The following is a 19185-nucleotide window of genomic DNA, read 5'->3' on the forward strand; positions in this document are numbered from 1 at the left end:
GTTTGCCAGACTCTGCCCTGTGGGCAGGCTACATTCGATAGCCTGCAAGTTTGTCCAAAGTAGGAATGAGATAATAAATTGCGGCCGCGCGGTTTCGGGATCTGGATTTTATAGTCTCTGAGTCTTGGCCGCTGATGGGATTACACGGCGCCAGGGGGCCAGGTGGTGGGTGTGACCCCCGCCTACTGGAACTTGGAGGATCTGGGTGGAAGATGCTCGACTCCAAATCGAGTAGGCTTGGAGGTCTCGGCCCCGGAACCCGCGTGGCTTTGTCCCTCTGCCAGTACCTTCAGGTGTGCGGAGAGTGGTCTCAGCATGGTGGTGGCTGGTCCTGGAGGTCTTCGGCTGCCGTAGCCCTGGTCGGGGCCGGGAGGAAAGCTCAACCCGCTCCCCTCCAAGGGACTCCGGGAAGGAACACCCAGGCGCGGGGGCAGAGACTGCACTCTTCTCGTCAAGAGACCTAAAAATGTAGCTCCATTTTGGGCCTGGGAGACTAGGCTTTGTCAGTGGAAGTTAGGACACCCGGCAACTTACAATTAGGCGAGAGCTAGCGGGGAACATTTCCCCTCGAGAGAAATGCCTACCAAATTCAGCCAATCGGATTGGATGGTTGGTCTTCAATTCGTGGAGTTAGGACTCCAAAGCTTAAGTCTTTCTTTAGTCTCTATACATCAGCTGATTGTGGTCTTGGGTTTGTATCTTAAAAATTCAGGTTGGGGTCCCGGGGCGCGATAAGTGCAGCGGGTAGGGGGCTTGCCCTGCACGTGGCTGACGGCGAATGGATTCCATCCCGGGTACCACTTTGGGTCGCCCACAAGCACCGCCAGGTGCGGCACCCCAACAAATAAAAACCCTAACCAAGAAAAAAAGACCCCCCCCCAAAAAAAGGGCTCGCAAAGCTCATCTGTCGAACAATGGCTGTATTAAGGACCTAATAGGAGGCTCGTATCGTCCGGCACCTGGAGCATCCCCGGGTCCCCTGTCGGCGTGACCGTTCCCTCTCATCTTCCAAAGTTGGGACGGGAACGTCTTCGTGGTCGTTGCTGCTAACTGCGCGGCTTCCTTCGGTGTGTGTGTGTGTGTGTGTGTGTGGTTCGGGGTCCCACCGCAGCCCCGTGTCCGGGTCGGTCCCCCTCGGCTCGGCCCTTCGAAGGGGCGCCCATCCCGGGGATCAGCTCAGCTCCCGCACCCGCAGAGCGGCTCCGGCGACTTTCCCAGGCGGCCGGCGGGGCAATTCGGGCAGAGGGGAGCCGGCTCCGAAGTTTGACACCCGCCCTCCCCCAGCATCCCCAAATCTCCCACCCCTCCAGTCCCGTCCAGAAGCTGGACAGGGCCAGGCGTGCCCCGCCGCTGCCCTGCCCCGCGAGCCCGGCCGGCGGCGAGCGGCGCTCCCCTGGGCGCGGGCACTGGCCGGGCCTCGGGCCCGCACCCAGAAATAACCCGGCCGGCTCGGCCCGCGCGCGCCGCCGCCGCTCCGTGTCCTCAGAAAGCCTCGGCCCGGCCGCGGCCGCCACCGCCGCCGCCGCCGCCGCCGCGCGCGCCCGCCCGCCGTGCACGAGCCGCCGAGCGCCGGAAGGAGCCGGGCGCGCGCCCCCGCCCGCCGCCTCGCGCGCGCGCACTGGAGCCGGCGCCGCCGCCGCCGCCGCCGCCGCCGCGCCGCCGCCGCCGCCGCCGCGGCCGCCGCTGCTGCTGCTCCGGCTGCTGCAGGAGGCGGCGCTGGCAGGCGGCGAGCGGAGCCAGCGAGCGAGCGAGGGAGCGAGCGTGCGTGTGTGTGTGTTTTAAAGATGGCCGGAGCGGCGGCGGCGGTGGCCGCGGGAGCAGCAGCGGCGGGGGCCGCCGCGGCCGCCGTGGCCGTGGCGGCGCCGGGCCGGGCCTCGGCGCCCCCGCCGCCCCCGCCCGTGTACTGCGTGTGCCGGCAGCCGTACGACGTGAGCCGCTTCATGATCGAGTGCGATCGCTGCAAGGACTGGTTCCACGGCAGGTAAATAAACCCGCCGGCGCCGGCCCCCCGGCCAGCCAACCGCCGCCCCGGCCGCCCGCGCCCCCCGCCGGCCCCGCGCGCCGCGCGCCCCGGGCACCCCCCGGGCCGGCCGCCGGCTGCCTGGCTTGCCCGGCTGGCGGGCGGCCGGCCGGAGGGGCGCGCGGGGGGCCGGGGCTCGCGGCCGCGGGGGGCCGGGGCGGCGGGGCGAGTGGGGCCGGCGGGGGAAGAGTCGCCGCGACCCACGGGAACAAAGGGGACCGCCGGCGAAGTTGCCCGGGGGGGTGGGCGCGGGGGCGGGGGGGAGACCCCGGGGCGCGGGGACGCGGCGGGCGCTGCGCCGCTCGGGCCCGCCGCCCCGGGTCGCGTCCGGCCGCCGCCCCGGCCGCGCTGCCCTGCCCCGGGGGGCCGCGGGGGGCGCGGGGCCCGGGACGCCCCCGGGGCTCGGGCCGCGCCGCCGCGGGGCTGTTCTCCCCCGCCCCCCTCCCCACGCGCACGGCGGCCCCCGGCCCGTCCCGGCTCTGCCGAAAGGGCCCCGCTCCCCTCCCCCACCGCGGGGGTTCCCGTCGCGCCCCCTTCGCGGCTCTTGATCAAACTTCCTCGCGCGGGGGGCGGCGGCGGCGGCGGCGGCGGCCGCGCCGGCGTAAACAGAGCAACAGATGAGGCGGTCGCGGGCACTTCAAAAGATGCCAGTCGGAAGTTTGGGTCCCCCCCCACCCCCCGGGCCCGGGGGTGGGTGGGGGGGTGGGTGGTTGCGGGGGGGTGGGTTGTGCCGCGGAGGGGCGTGGGCGGCGGCCGCCGAAACTTTACAAAGAGTGGGACGCCCCCGGTGCGCGCACCCCCGGCCCCCGCCCCCGCCCCCGCCGCGTCCGTCCGTCCCCGCCGTGCCCGGCCGACCTGCGGCGGCGAGCGGCCGTCCCGCGGCGGCTTTTGACGTTTGCGCGAGCCGGGGCCGCCGCCGCCGCCGCCGCCGCCGCGCTGCCGGCCGGCTCGCCGTGTGTTTTGTAATCAAAGTGCGAGGCTCCTCCAGGGCGGCGCCACAGCCCGGGGACCGCGGGCGTGGGAGGGACTCGCCAGGCATTTAAACAAAGAAACTAGTTGGGCTCGGACGCCCGAAGTCCTTATTTGGGGGTGCGGGCCGCGCCGGCGGGCCCCCTCGGGCGAGGGAGGGCTCCCGAGCCGCCCCCCCACCTCCCGATCGGGGTGGGTGGGGGGATCCGGGTCGGAGTATGCTTCCCCCCCACCCCCCACCGCTCCCTCCCGGAGGGCACGCGCGGATCCGGGGCGCTGTGATTGTGGGAAGTGTCCTTTGATTGACAGCAGGGCATTTAAATACAGCCTCCGCGGCCGCTCCCCCCGCCCTCCCCAATTTGACGGAAACGCCGCACGACCAGGCCAGATGTCTTCGTCTCCCTCTGCTGGCCCTGGGAGAGAAAAGCCGTGTCAAGCCCCCCCCCCCCCTCCCCCTTGCTGTGTGCTCCTGTGGGTGCCGAGCACGGCTGGGGAGGGGGGCACAGTTGGGTCTAGTTTCACTGCGTTTATTTCCAGGCTGGACGGTGCGCAGAGCCGGCCCCCATGTAGAGAGGGACAGCAGCCGCGTCTCTATTTTGTGTAACAATTGGGCAGGACCGGTCAGACTGTTGCAATCTTCCCGCGTGTAATTAAAGAGCAAATGATCCCAAGTTCTTGTTTATTACCTCCAGCCGGTGGTTTTCTTTTTCTTTTTTCTTTTTCTTTTTTTTTTCCCCCCTCCCCGTACTTTTGAGTTCATGTGAAAACCGAAGTTTGGAAGCACCAAATCTTGCCGGCAGGGCTTCTCTTCCTTCGATCCCATGACACGCTCTGGGCAGTCAGAAGAAGGGGGACCCAGAGATCTAGGTTAGTATAGACTCCAACCAGAACCTTCGGTGGTTACATAAACACTGGTTTCAAAGGGCTATTTTAGTTACATCCGAAGTGTGCCCTGTTGTGCAAGGTGGAGATTTGATAGGTTACTAAGTTGAATGCCCGGATTTTTTTTTTTTCCTCCTCTCAGTGTAGGGAACGTGATGCTTTCACCATGAAAAACTCTATGTAAATTGTTGTAGATTTTATAATAAGATTTAAATGTCAACTTAGGTAAAGTAGGACAAAGCAAGGGTCGCTCCACTTTGTCACAGAAATTTGGGTAACTTCACAGCTGTGGCAATGACTGAAATACGTTTTTTTGAGCCTGTGTTTTATGACTGGGCAGAGGGTTCCATCTGGGGCCAGAGATGGAGTATGGCGGGTAGGGTGGTTGCCTTGTAGGCATCCGGCCTGGGTTCAGTTCCCAGCATCCCATTTGATTCCCTAAGCATAGTCAGGAACAATTCCTGAGTGCAAGCCAGGAGTGCCCTCCTGAGCATCACCAGATGTGGCCCAACCTCCCCCAAACAACAACAACAACAACAATAACAACAACAACAACAAAAGGATGTTTCGGATCTCAAAAGTTAGAAAAATTAGTAATGGTGGCTTACTGTACAAAAATTCAATACTTTATTAGGAAATGGCTTTTTTTCGGGGAGGGGGTGGTGGCTGCTGGCTGACCCTGTGTTCACATACAGATGTGGCAGAGGCATCTCCTCTACCGCTGAGCTAAATAAGTGCCCCCTTGTAGATTTAAGTTGCGATGTGGCAGTTCTTTGGATGTCTGTACATTTTCCCGATGGTCATTGCTTACCGTCGTGTTTATTGTGCCATGAAAGAAGTGATCTTTGAATATAGCAAATTGTCACTCATGTATTAATGAGTACATGGCATGTCTTAATTATATAAATAAATGACACTTGGGCCCGGCAGATAAGGCACTTGCCCGCATGCCGGCAGCCTGGGTTCGACCCAGTCACTGTTCATGGTTTCCTTGGCACCGCCTGGAAGAGTGCTTGGGCAGAGAGATAGGAGTATGCCCTCGCACAGCTGGATGGGTCCCAGACCAGATAAGTCCCACTTGCGTATGTGGGGACTGTCCCCAAGGTTTTCAAGGGGTGTCTTAAACCCCAGTGCTTAGGTTTTCTTTGCGTTCGCGGCCTGGGCCATCCGTAAAGGAACTGGCCGAGAATTCCCTTTACCTGGATGGTTCCTGATAATGTTATTTCTTCAAGAATTTAATTTTGGATTTATCTTGTTTTTTTGGGGGGGGGGGAGCCGACATCTAGTGGTACTTGGAGACTGGTCCCAACTCCATGCTCAGGGGTCATTCCTGATGGTGCTGAGGGGACCAGGTGATGCCGGGGATTGAACCTACGCTTTCTGCAACCTACGCTTTCTGCTGCAAAGCACGTGCTCTAGCCCATTGAGTTCTCTTCCTGGCCTGTAAAGAGAAATCTTTTTGGGGGCCACACCTGGTGTTGTTCAGGCTTACTCCTGGCTCTGCACCCAAGGATCACTCCTGGTGGGCCCCAGGGACCCTTTGGGGTGCCAGGGGTGAAACCCAGGTTGGCCAGGCCAGTGTCCTACCCGCTGTACTATGGCTCTGGCCCCTAAGTAGAATTTTTCAAAGTCAAGGATTTAGTGAGCTTTATGTGGGTTTATGTGGCCTGGAAGTATGAAAAGTTTCGACGCAGACCTTCCAGGGACCCTCCCTGGTCCTTTTCAGGCCGGCAGCAGGGCTGATGGAAGCAGCTTCCTCTGGCTGGAGGTTGGAAGCTGTTGAACTTGGAAGCATCCTTGGTGTTCGGGATTCCCAGCCCGAGCCAGCCTGGGGCGGTTTTGTGGAGAGGGGAAAGAACACTTGCCCAGGGTGCCTTGTATAATCGGCCCCTCGGGCTGTGAGCGGAGGCTTTCCCTGGGCTTCTGAGGAAGCTCCCCTGCAACCCAGAGATGATCCGCTACAGTCAGCCAATGCAGAGCTTTGCTGAGATGGGCCCACCCCAAATCCCAGGCTCACTGGACTTCCCTGGTGCTCCCCCCATCCCAAGTGGAGCTGCGCTGTCGTCCCAATGAAATGGCAGCAGCTCCTTCTGTCTCGGCATTCGACTAGACACAACTGCTCCTCAGTCAGTTTAATCAAATACATTTTGATGGAGAAAAATAATAGGAAAAGTGGGAAGTAAGGTATACCCAAGTCTTACAGAGAGAACTCGGAGTTTATAAAGTGTGTATCTGTATCTTTGGTTTTTGGACCACCCCTGGCAGTGCTCAGGGCATACGCTTGGCTCTGTCAGGGGTCATTCCTGGATTGAACGGGGTGCCCAAGCTCTTTGACCCTTGTACTCTCTCTCTGCCCCCATGTGCATATTTGTTTGTTTTGTTTTTGGCGGTGCTCAGGACTTACTCCTGGTTCTGTGCTCAGGAATCACACCTGGTGGGTTCAGGGGGCCATATGGGGACCTAGGGATTGAAACTGGGTCAGCCATGTGCACAGCAAAAGCCCTATCCATTGTATTCTCGCTCTGAACCCACCCTGTACCTTTTTTTAAAAAAAAAACGCACACAGTATTTTATTATTAATACACTTTTTTTGATTAATTGATTTGTGTTTTGTTTTTAGGCTAAAACTGGTGACACTCAGGGGTTACTCCTGGCTCTGCACTCAGGAATTACTCTAGGTGATGCTCAGGGAGCCATAAGAGGAAGGGCACTTGCCCTACCGGCTGTCCTGTCACTCTGTCCCCACCACGTACCTTTTTAAGAGCCAAGTTGACATTCTTATGCACCTGCCATTGCCTAACTTCTTTGGTATCTTTAATGCTCTTGGAAGACTTTGCAGTGACTGCAGTAGTATTTACTTTCACAGAAAGTCAGTAGTGTTTGCTTTCACAGAAGCCCAGAACATTTTAGTCATTCCCCTCTTCTAGCTACTTTAACTTTGCTTACTACTTTTATTTTTGTGTTTCCTAATGATGGATGGCTGGCAGCCCTCTAACCACACTGCCAAGTCTCTGTTTTTCCTCTTAGAATAAGTCAAGTGTGTTAATATACATGTAAAGCACTTAAGAAGGGACCCTGGCATGTGTAAGTGCCCAGTAAGAAGTTTCCTTGAAGTAGATTACTCACGGGGCACAGATATTTTTAGGCTCCTTGTGCCTGTGGCCAGTTTGCCTTCCAGAAAGGTCATTCCAGTTTATGTTCTCACAACGGCACTGCCTTTTATTTTTTTGGTCCCCATGTCGCCCCAATCTAAGGGATTAACTACCCATGCTGTATGCCTCTTCCTACCTCCCCCCCCAATCCCACAAGCCCCACCCCACCACCCCCCCAAACAGCCCAGACAAAAACTTTGTGCAGATCTGTGAATATGTATACCAGGGTGCTTGCCCGAGACTGTACCCAAAGCTCTGCTTCCTCCAATCCCCAAACAGGCCTCTGGCAGGCCCTGGCATCACCCTAGGTGGATCAGTGCTCATGGGTTCATGAGTAGATGTTCGTCAGTTTTTGTTTTTGTTTTTTTCTTTTTGGATCACACTCAACAATGCTCAGTGGTTACTCCTGGCTCTTCACTCAGGAATCACTCCTGGCGGTGCTTGGGGGACCATATTGGATGCTGAGAATCGAACCTGGGTCGACTGTGTGTGCAAGGCAAACAAGCCCTCCCTGCTGTGCTATCGCTCCAGCCCCGCTCGTCAGCTTTTGAGGCCGCTGCTGCCCGCAGTGGTGGTAGCGTTAGACGTCAGACAGGTGTTACCTCCGTGGGGGCATTAGCACGTGCAGAAAGTGGCCTCTGTCTTGATCTTGGGGGTTCTTGCACGAATATACACAGAAGCAAGCGTTCACTGAGCGTGGTCTGTCCTGAGGATCTGCATTTCCTTATCTCTGTCGAGGTGCCGGGGGTCGAGCCTCGGTCTGGACCCTGAAGATTTGCTTTAAGCAGTGATTTTATTTAAGAAATTATTTTTCATTTTGGTTTTCTGGGCCACACTGACTGTGCTCCGGGGCTCCTCCCAATCAGTGCTGAGGGGTGGCAGCTGGTGGTGCTGGGACCAAACCTGGCCTTGCTGCACGCAAGGATGCCAGCCTCAGCCGTTGGACTGTCTCCCAGTCTGCGAAACTTCAATGTTTTTGTTTGTTTGTTTGGTTGGTTGGTTTTATTATTGGACCACACCTGGCAGTGCCCAGGGCTCAGGGTTTCCTTCTGGCTCTGCACTCAGGGATCACTCCTGGCGGGACTTGGGGGACCATATGGGGTGCCAGGGATTGAACCCGGGTTGGCCGTGTGCAACGCAAACACCCTACTGGCTGTACTATCGCTTCAGTCCAGCAAAACTTAACGTTTGAAGTGAATTTAAGTTATTGAAAGTTTGAAAAAAAAAAATAAGCCCTTTTCAGTTTGGCATAGAGTAGTTTGTATTTTTGTTTCTTGTCCCTTTTCTGGGATTATTTCGTGCATTTCATCATTGAGCGTGCCGTTGATGTTGCATACTCCCAGGACTGTTCCTGGCGCCAGGATAAATCAGTGAGCACGAAAGCAAGGGCGGGGGCAGTGCCATGGGCTGGGAAGGGGCTTGCAGAGGGGGGATCGGGAGGGCTGGGTGTCATGCTGCCTTCCTGTCCCACGAGTAGGGAAGAGTAGGGAAGGTCCGAGGAGGAAACGGTGGACCAGGACTACTCTGGGTTTCACTCCGAGATGGGAGAAGCAAACAGTTACACTTAACCTCTGACGGGTACGTTCTGGCTGCTACTTGCCGAGTCGCCTGGAGGGAGGGTGACAGATGCACCTGCCGAAGGTTAGCGGTCACAGGCCACGGGGGGAGCTGGGTTTTATCGACCAATGACATATTCATTTTCATTTCTGCAGTTTGAGTGAACAAAGAGCAGCGCGTATGGGGAGAGAGAAGGGTCGTATTAGAATATCGGAATAACGCCGCTAGGGAGGAATCTCTGAGAGACGCACGGGGACACTGACCCAGTGCGGGGGCCCCATTCCAGCTCATTCCATGCGTTAGTGAAATCATCTAGCATCTCCCAGCTCTGCCAATTCTGGTATAACCAATTCTGGAGTGTGGGGGGCCCGAGGCTGAGCGAGATCAGTAATGTTCCTGGGACCTGAAAGCTCGCAGAGCCGTCGCCGGCCAGATGGGGTTGGCTGTGGAGTGCGGCTCTCCCCCTGTGCCTACCTGGCCTGATGCTGTCCTAGGATGCTAGGTGGGACCAGGTTCCAGAGAGGGTCCAGCTGTAAACACCGATGTTTGAAATGAGGTCTTTAGCATTCTGGGTTGAAAGTCACCGTGGAGTGTGAGAGATGGCTTGAAGAGCTGGAGTGCGTGCTTTTTTGCGTGAGGGAGGTCCAGGTTCGAATCCTGGCGTGGCACGGTTCTGCAAACACCTTCTGGCGTGGCCGAATACCACCACCACCAAGATAGTTGCCTTAGGAACGGCATTTATAAGATATGCATTGAAAGTTTATGATTTATGAAACCTAATTTTGTAACTGCCATTGCTCTCTTGATAATAGATTTTGTATGGATTGTCGTGTGGATTTTTCAGCCCGAGATTTGTTTTTCATATACATTTTCTATTAAAGATGAAGTGTTTCAGTGTTATAACCAATGTGGGAGGTAAACAGAGAACAAATAGCTCCTTTATTCGACTTCTCAGTATCTTTTTATGATCTTTTACACTTTGCCAGAGAAGTCTTTTGTGTGATTCTCTTCCTGTGGTTGACTTGTGTCAAAGGCTGAGCACATGCTTTGCATGCAGGAGGGTTGCCGTCCATCCCTGGCCCCAGACGATTCCTCAGTACTGCCTGGAGTAGCCAGGTGTGGCATCAGAGGAAACAACGTGAGTTTCGTTTCTGTCCTGGCTCTTGCTCATTGCGCAGTGTGTGTGGGGGAGTCTGTCAGGGCGCTTCCTCATTCTTCACCACCAGTTTGCAGGCGGCTGCTTGGGGAAGACTGTCTTTCTGTTTGACGATCTGAATTGGAGGCCTGAAGAATAAGAACAGGTGTGGAGGGATCGGGTGATGAAGAGAGTGTTGAGCTATTGAAACTCCGTAAACTGTGATGATTTGTGCAGCTTTTGAATGGCTGATCAAATTGCAGCTAGCACCCAGTTCTGATTCTTCTTGGAAGATACTGTTGCCTTGTTTGTTTGTTTTTGGGCTATGGTGCTCAGGGGTTATTCCTGGCTCTGCACTTAGGATAGGAATTACTTCTGGTGGTGCTTGGGAGACCGAATGGGATGCTGGTTACATGCAAGGCAGGTGCCCTACCTACTAGACTTTTGCTCTGGCCCCCCTGATGCTTTTTTGGGTTGCATTTAAATTTATTTTTGTCCCACACTGGGCATCAAACTCAGAGAGCCATAGATGTGCCAGGCATATGCCCTACCACGAGTTACAGTCCACAGCCCTTGTTTACCTGCCTAGACATCAACATTAACTGTCTCTTTCCCCATTAATTACAGTGTTAATTATACTTTATATTGTTTGCGGAGGGGGGAGGTAGTGGTGAGGGGGGACGCTTTTGAGGGAGTGGAGACTCCCCAGCAGTGCTCAGGGGGATCGAGGGACCGTGGCTGGCAGTACTTGGCCCTGGTGGTATGGGCCTGACTGATGGCTCCGTGCTGGTGCCAAGCACCCCCTTGTGTGATGCCCCCAGCCCCTGATTAACTTGGATTTGTGTGACCCGGTTCCTTTCATTGGTGAGTGTGTTTCAGGGGATAGGGCCTGGCAATGGGTTCTAGCCCTTCTCAGGACAGAGCTTAGAAATACACTAACTAACTGTGCACCAACCATGCATGAGTACTCACTTAGAGTTCTTTCTTCCTGTCCTCTATTTGTGCATATAAAAGCATTTCCATAATGTTGCCTTTGATTCACATTCAGAATTCTTATATGTCACTAATTTAATAAATTTGTCTTGGAGGATAGCTCAAAAAAAAATTTCTTTTTGAGCTATCCTCCTGCCACCGATGTCACCCTGTGCAGATGTAACGTTCTTGTCCAACAATGATAAACTGCTCTTATCATTTACAGTGTTTACTTATTTACTCCCATTAAACTAGTTCCAGGATTGCTAGGCTCTACCCTTATAAATTTGCTACCTAAATTTATTACAGTATTGGTGTGTTTGTCCAGAGCCTAACTATCTATCAATTCTGTTTCCCAAACTGGGCTTTTCTTTTCTTTGTTTTTTTTTTTTTCTTTTTTGGGTCACACCTGGCGATGCACCTGGGGTTACTCCTGGCTCTGCAGTCAGGAATTAACTCCTGGCGGTGCTCAGGGGACCATGTGGGATGCTGGACATCGAACCCGGGTTGGCAGCATGCAAGGCAAATGCCCTACCTGCTGGGATGTCGTTGCTCTAGCCCCTTGGCTTAATTCTTTTCTCCCCTGCTGGAGCTTGTTATGTCACTTGTAATACAGTTACAAGTTTATTTCTTGTATCACTGTATCACTGTCCTCCCATATTCATCAATCTGCTCTAGCGGGCCCAGTAACGGTCTCCATTGGAGACTTTGTTGTTACTGTGTTTGGCATATCCAATACTCTCGGAAAGCTTGCCAGGCTCTGCAACTATTTCTTGAAACTGTATTACAAGTGTTTGTATCGAATTTTGGATTCCTCCCACATGTTTCTTTTCATTGATGGCTTATATTGGAGTATGTAAAATCCAGTGTCCTGACCCCTTCATCTCTCCTGTTGGCTCAGCCCACCTCCTGCAACCTGTTTCTTGAGCTTCTGGTTTATCCTTCCTGTGTGTGGGGTTTATTTGTTTCCCCCAAATGAGCCACTGAATGTCTATGAAACCTACTTTCCTTACATGAAGGTAGCATGTGAGAAATAATCTTAAAAAAAAACCAGCAACAACAATATATATTGGAAATCATTTATGTCAGTTAAATAGTTTTCCCGTACTCCTTTTTACAGTTGTATAGTACTCCTTTGGGGCGGACATACCCTTTTTTATTTTTTATGTCACACTGGGCAGTACCCAGGGCTTAACTCTTGGCTCCACACTCAAGGATTACTCCTGGTGGGCTCAGGGAACCATATGTGGTGCCAGGGATGTGCAAGACTAGTGCATTGCCAGCTATGCTATCACTCCAGCCCCAGGCATACCTGTAGTATTCCTCCACTCTCTTACATAGGCCACTTAGATTGTTTACAGTCGCAGACGATGGAGAACAACCTTGTGCAGATGTATTTCCTTATTATTGCAGGCCCATATCAGGGTCAGCAGCTAGAAGTGAAATTGCTTGTTCCAAAGATAAGTGCGTATTTTTTTGTTAGAAGGGCCAGATTTCTCTGCCTGGTGTCCCCCAGGCCTGAACGAAGGCCCTCTTTCCCAGCTTGCTTGCCATTAGGAAATGCTTTCAGGGTTTTAGTCTTTGTTGTTCTGCAAGGGGGAAGGTGGCATCTGTGTTTTCATTTGCATTTCTCTGTTTCTCTGTTTATAAATGAGTTTAAATGATTTTGAACCTCAATTTTTTAAAAACTAAAATTTTTAGATCCTTTGAACCTCAATTTTAAGAGCCTTTTGTGTTTTAAGGGTATTGCCCTTTTGCAATGCATACAAACATTATCTCCCAGTTTGTAGTGTTTTTCTTGTATTGTTTTTTGCATACGGTGATTTTTTTTTTTTAACCATGGGCTGGAGCGATAGCACAGTGGGTAGGGCATTTGCCTTGAACGCTGCCGACCCTGCTAACCCGGGTTCAATTTCTCCGCCCCTCTTGGAGAGCCCGGCAAGCTACCGAGAGCATCTCACCCGCAAGGCAAAGCTCCCCTTGATGTATTCAATATGCCACAGTAACAAGTCTCACAATGGAGATGTTACTGGGCCCGCTCAAATTGATGAACAAATGAAGGATAGTGCTACAGGACAGTGCTACAATGTAGGTTAAATATGTATATTTGTGTATCATTTTCCAGCATTTTACTAGTTCTGGATTTGAAGTTATAATTAGTAAGGCTTTCTCCTTCCCAGGATTTTACGTATGTTTTCTTTTAATGCTCTTATGGTTTTTTTGGCCACACCTGGCAGTGCTCAGGGGATACTAAGGACTCTGTGCTTGGGGGGGCTTCTCTAGGGGTGCTCAGAGTTGAACCGAGCCTCCTGCATGCCATATGCTCCGCCTTTTGAACTGTACGTCTGGTCCCCCCTTTTCACACATAGACCCCCTAATCCATTTGGAATTTTCCCTTGTGAGTAGGACTCTCTAGATGACTCTCCAGTTGTTCCAGCACTATTTTTGCTTTTTGGCTTTTGCCACACTCAGCAGTGTTCAGGGCTTACTCAGGGAACCATCTGTGGTGCTGGGGGTTGAACCTGAGCTGGCCGAGTGCAAGCAAGTATGTTCCCCATACTTTTTCGTACTATTTCTCTGGCTCAACTGGTGCTTTTTTAAAAGAAAGATACTGGGTACTTTTTTTAATTTTTTTTTTTTTTTTTTTTTTTTGCTTTTTGGGTCACACCTGGCAATGCTCAAGGGTTACTCCTGGCTCATGCACTCAGGAATCACTCCTGGCGCTGCTCGAGGGACCGTATGGGATGCTGGGAATCGAACCCGGGTTGTCCGCATGGTAGGCAAACACTCTACCGCTGTGCTATCGCTCCAGCCCCCCCCATTTTTTTAAAAGTTCATATTTATTACACAGATATGAATTGCCACCTTTGTCACATGCTTAGAGGGGACCCTGCCGCTCTTACCCCAGCCCCGTTTGTGAAAGTGTCTGCTCTAGGCCGTCCCTGGCGTGTACTCCCCAGGCCCAGCGCGGAGGGAGGGTGTGCAGCCTCTCCTCCCGCCTCCGTGGGCTTTAAATTTAGTGTTGTCCTCAGCTGAGGTGGGGGACCGATGTAGTATTTGTGAGGGACGGAGTGCCTCCTGGGTGGTCTCTTCCTGTCAGGCGTGCCCACGGGCAGCTCCAGGGAGTGGCGGGCCCCGAGGGAAGGGCCGAAGGGCCGGGGCAGGTCTCTCAGGAGCAGAGGGCTGGCGCCCAACCATGCTGGCCCTCGCCCTCCCTGGCCCTTCTGGTCCCTGTGGCTCCCGGCTGCTGCCCGCTTGCTGGTGCCCAGCAGGGGTGAGTTCTACCTGCCTCGCCTCGGCACATTCCTCAGCCCCGGCTTCCTGGCACTCAGATGGACCACCTGGGTGCCAGCTGCCAGGCCCCCAGGGGGCACAGCCCAGGAGTGGATTCGTGCCAAGCACCGGGACTGTCTCTACACCCCGAGGAGAGCCCACCCATTTCTGCCCACATCGCCCGTGTTCATGAAATAATGCCACTTCCCCCGCTGCCCCCGAAATCGGTTCTGAGGTGTCGGAACTGCCCCTCGCAGCCCGGAGAGACCATTCTTGGGAGTAGAGAGGGCTGGGAAATGTGATTTCAGGAGAAGGAGCTGGCTCCATTCCTGGGTGTCATCTTCAGCTTTGGTGCTTTTGAGTGCCTTTGAGTTCAAGGATGTGGGTTCGGCAGCTGCCGTGCCCACCCTCGCCCCCTGCTGCCACACTGGTTGTGGCTCCCGCGGTGGCCCCATTCGGCAGGGGACTCGTCCAAGTTCGTGCCTTCGTGCTTTGCTCTCTGCCCTGGTCGGGTCCCTCTTCCTCCGCCCAGGCCCTCCCTGTCGGGCTCCTCCCTGGAGCCTTTCCCTGGGGCCCACTGGGCTGCCTCCTCCCGCTTCGCCCCCTGTAGGCTGCATCTGTCGGGGCCGTTCCTAACTGCTGTTGCTGTTTTAAGGGAGCACCTGGTAGTGCTCAGAGGCCCAGTGCTCAGGAATCACTTGGGAAGCTGAGGGGGTGCTGGGGACCAGACCGAGGGCTCCCCGGGCTCCCGCATGCCAGGCCTGTGCTCCAGCTCTTTGGGATCCCGAAATGTGTGTCTCCTCGGGACAGTCCCCTGCACTCGGGGCTTACATGCCCCTGTGGGGCCGAGGCATTCCCCCACCTGTGTCGTTCTTGGGTGCCTCACAGGTCACGAAGCCCCTCACGACTCAACCCAGAATCATGGCGTTGCAGGGTCTGCCTGGAATTCTTCCGCGTGCTCTTGCTGGGGCCCCTTCGTGTGTCACCTGTGCTCTGCTTGCAGTACATGGTTGCAGTAGTCACCAAAAATGGACCGTGGGGATGGCCAGGTCAGAGCAGAACCCCCTGCAGGGCCCCCGTGCCCTCCCCTCCGTGCCTGTAGGGCCCCTGCTCCTGCTGCTCCTGAGGCCCCGGCCCTGTGCTCCTCCCATCACTCCCCACTGCTGGTCGTCCTCGGAGCCCCTAACTCCTCTCACACTGCAGTGGCCCTGCCTCGGGCTCTTCTCCTCCCAGGCTTTATTACCATCAGACACGACACCACACACACCCCCTTACTACTATCAGACACACATTGCCAGTACCCTGTTATCCTCAGACAATCACACACACATACACACCCCCTTATTACCATCAGACATCTCATGCCCTATTACCATCAGTCATCTCACACACATGACCCTGTCGACCTCAGTTCACACACACACACACACACACACACACACACACACACACAAGTCTTATTACCATCAGACACCAAACACTATCACACATGGCCCTGATACCCTTGACTCTACACACACGGTGCAGTGTGAACCGGTAGAATGTTGTCCAAGAAGAAAGGTGGTAAGGAGAGACACAGGGTCAGAACACGGAGTCTGGGTTCCCTGATGCAGGGGGATGTTGGTGAGTTGGTGCGGGTCTGCCATTGTCCTTTCACTTTCTTAGATCCACATGTCCCTGCTGTGTCTGGGTAGTGTATCCAGAGCCGCTTTCCTCCTCCACCCAGTCCTCTCTCTGGGCCTGCTCTCGTGAAAAGATGTCTTGAAGTTTATGAGCACTCTGGTTTTAATTTGGGGCTGTTTGTTGCTGTATTATCTCTTCCTTTGTTCCCTTTGAATTCTTTTTCAGAATGCTAGGAACGTTCCACAGTGGTAAGCCACCTTTAGCATGGGAACGATTACAGCGAAGTGTTAACATCTGACAGATTAAGTAGCGTATAAAAATCTAGCAACCGCTTGGCCATCTTTGGGGAATGATGTGGTCTGCTTTAAGTAGGATTTTTCCTATAACTCCGAGGAAAAAATATAATTATATTGTGAATTGTGGGAGGGAGTCCTCAGAAAAGTTACTGAGAAGGTAAAATTCTTTTGCATATAAATCACTTTTAGAAGGAACGTGACAGGCATGTCATGCTTTTCTTAAGTGGGTCGCTCCACGACATTGACAATTGAGGTTCAGTGTGTTGAGGGCAGTTTCCTTGTCACCGTGTGGCCAGTTGGCCTGTGTTGGGCTGCCCATGGACTGCATTGCCCCAGACCGCTGGGCTTTTGCTGAGTTTCTTTTCCGTACCCACTTTGATCATTACCCCCTGCAAAAGCTTACTGATTTCCATGGGGAACTGGAAGCCGATCTTCTTAGATGGTCTTCTCTGTCACTCTGATGTCCTCCCTGGTGACAGCAAGACGGGCCTGGCCAGGAGCAAAGTCAAGCCACAGAAAAGGCGTTGGGCAGGTAATATGAGGCCAGACCAGCTGAAGATAGAGTGCAGGTGTGCTTGATGGTGGCTACACGCAGAGGAGGCTCGGCCTGGGAGGGAGGGACTTGCTGGCTCGTCTGCTGGGAAGGCACAGTGGCCGGTGGAGCGAGGCAGAGAACTGTGCATCTTGGACGGAATCATAAGCTGTTCATGCTAAGGGCACGCTGAGTTTTCAGGTTTGAGCCTAGAAACGATACTGTACTTATTTATGTATTTATTATATCTACTCAGTGTATTTATTATATTATGATAAGGGAAATCAGAGACATTTCTCCGATATTTCTGATAAATCTTCGGAGACTGAAAGTTGATAAGTTTGTTTTAAATTACTAATTTAATTGTTTTTGTTGTTGTTGTGCTGGAGAGCCAACCTTGGTCTCGCGCATGCAAGACAAGTGCTTTGCAGGGAGTCGCATCTGCAGCCCAGAAATCAGCTTTAGCGTGTTATCAGCAGTTGGCTTTTGCTCAGTCCAGTGCACACTCCGTGTGTAGTAAATACTCGTTACTGCTTTCACTCATTTGCTCTTCTAGGTTATTAGGGGAGTGGTTTTACAATACACTTGATTTTCTGGTACTTTGTCGCCATTGTGGACTTTTCTTCGTATTTTGTAAAAGACCAAAAAATTATAACACTATAATTGGGAAAACATTAAATTTATAATAGATTTCACAGCTGGTGAGGCCAAAAGTGAATTCTAAAGTGTGTTCCTCAGGCCGAATAGCCCCGTGGAGTGTTCGGGAAGGAAGAAGAGCCCCGGGTTGACCACTCAGCCTCTGTCCCACCTTGGAGACCCAGAGAGCATGCCAACTTGCTGAATCTCTGAGAAGCCCTCTGCAAAATAAACTGCCTTCATCTTCACCCAGTAACCCAGCCTGGCTTTCTGGACCCCACAGAACCTTCTTTATTTGGGGGAAGTGGGGAGGGGCACACCAGCGGTGCTCGGGGCTTTACCCTGGCACAGGGGTCATTCCTGGCAGGCTCATGGGACCATATGATGCCAGGGTTGGAGCCCAGGCCGGCTGCGGGCAAGGCAAGTCCCTCTACCTGCTGCTATCGCTCTGGCCACCATAGAGCCTTTCTGTGTTAGCCAAGGATGCTCTGGAGAGAATGTGCTGTCCATAAACTCCGTGCACGCTTCTTCCTGGCATGCCGATCCCAATCACGTGTTCTCTACCACACCCTGATGCCAGCTGTGTAGATTTCCCACGCCCAGTGATGCTCCAGTCCTCTGCAGAATCCCCTGGGCATGCTAGGATGCTCACCCAGGCCTGCAGACCTACCCCTCACCCCCCGCCCAACACTTCAGGTATTAGTTGCAGGTAGGGGGTCCCTTTTACTTCTCTCTGACTTGGATACAAATTGGAGGTTCTTGGGATCTCATCATCTTAAGTTTGGAAATTGGCTGAACCCAGGAAACACTCGCCAGTGGTACCAGTTGTGGAGGATGTTCTGAAGGGTCTGGAGGTTATGGGTGTCCCCAGTGGCAGTGTGCCCACCCGGGAGCTCCTGCCTGAGTTTCCTGTCAGACAGCCTGGCCACAGATTGAACCAGTTCAAGGCCCTTCAGGGATTAGGGTTTAACTCAGCGCCATCTCCTCTCCCCCTCAAGGGTGGCTGGGGGTCTGACCGAAAGTTCCAGCCCCCTGATGGCAGACCTGGCTCTCCCAGCGACTGCACCCACCCCAAACCGAAAGCTTCTTAGCAGCTCACAAAAAACCACTGTGCGTGCACAGCCTCAGCTTGGGCTGAAGGGGTTTGTTAAGGAGCAACAGAAGAACCGCTTCTCCCCCATCACTTGGAAAGTCACCGAGGCTGTAGGGGCCGGGACCCAAACCAGATCCACATTTCACATCCCAAAGCAGCGCCCCCTGTGGCGTGCTTGGACAGCGTGAGTCCCAATCTTGCCACCACAGGGTCCCCTGAGTGTGCACAGGGCAGGGACTTGGCTGCTGGCACACCAGAGACACCCGGTGCGGTGACAGGTGCGCCTGTTTCCACAGGCAGGAAGGGGGGCGGTGGTGCTGCCTCCTCACCCCCCGGGGCCACACCCCTGCCACACCCCTGCGACAGCTCATGGAACCCACTGTCACAAGAAGGAAGTGGCCAGCGTAGATGAAAGTAGGGTGGAGGCACAGAAAAACAATGGATCTGAAAGTGAAATTTGAGCCGGAAGGGACTAGTAAGGCGAGCTGGTAGTCGGCCATCAGGGTAGCAGCTGGAGGCCCAGGAGGAGCTGGAGGAGGTGCTCCCTGCTGGCACTGCTCTCGCCTGAAGCTGAGACTCTCCCTTCTTACACAGTGGCGCCACACCCAGTCACCTCTGTCGTGTATTTCTCGGCCTGCCGGTCATGCGCTCCAGTCTGCAGTGCTTGGGGCCGCCAGGGCTACCCCTTCTCTCTCACATCGTCAGAAGTTGACTTGTCGCTCTCTTGTGCCAGCTCTGAGTTGGGATGGTGGGGTGCTTGCTTTGACCACTTCCGGGGACCATCCTGGAACCCACTTCTCCCGTTTTTCCCTTTATTGGGCTGGCACGACGCGGGGAGGCCAGGGAGGCCGAGTGCTGGGCCCCATCGCTCCTCAGGGGTCCCGCACACTTCATGGGCATGCCAGGAGGGAGGGTTCCATGCACGGCTAGCAGCGATGCTGGGGATCCCACACAGCCCAGTCTTTGGGACCCAGCCTGAGTTAGGAGCACTACTGGGAGCACTGCACTTGGGCCCGGGCCCCTATCCAGCATGTGTTTTGACGGG

General features: G+C 54.4%; 1 protein-coding gene across 1 annotated transcript in view; it reads left to right on the forward strand.

Annotated features, from left to right (window-relative positions):
• The first annotated feature begins 1784 nt into the window (after positions 1-1784).
• Positions 1785-19185, forward strand: part of KDM7A (lysine demethylase 7A) — a 79205-nt gene continuing 61804 nt past the window's right edge. The window contains exon 1 of the mRNA XM_056123906.1: positions 1785-1981. Within this exon, the coding sequence (XP_055979881.1) occupies positions 1785-1981 (197 nt within the window). The remainder of the gene's footprint in view (positions 1982-19185) is intronic.

This window comes from Sorex fumeus, unplaced genomic scaffold (assembly GCF_029834395.1).
Source record: "Sorex fumeus unplaced genomic scaffold, SorFum_2.1 ptg000048l, whole genome shotgun sequence".
NCBI lineage: Eukaryota > Metazoa > Chordata > Mammalia > Eulipotyphla > Soricidae > Sorex > Sorex fumeus.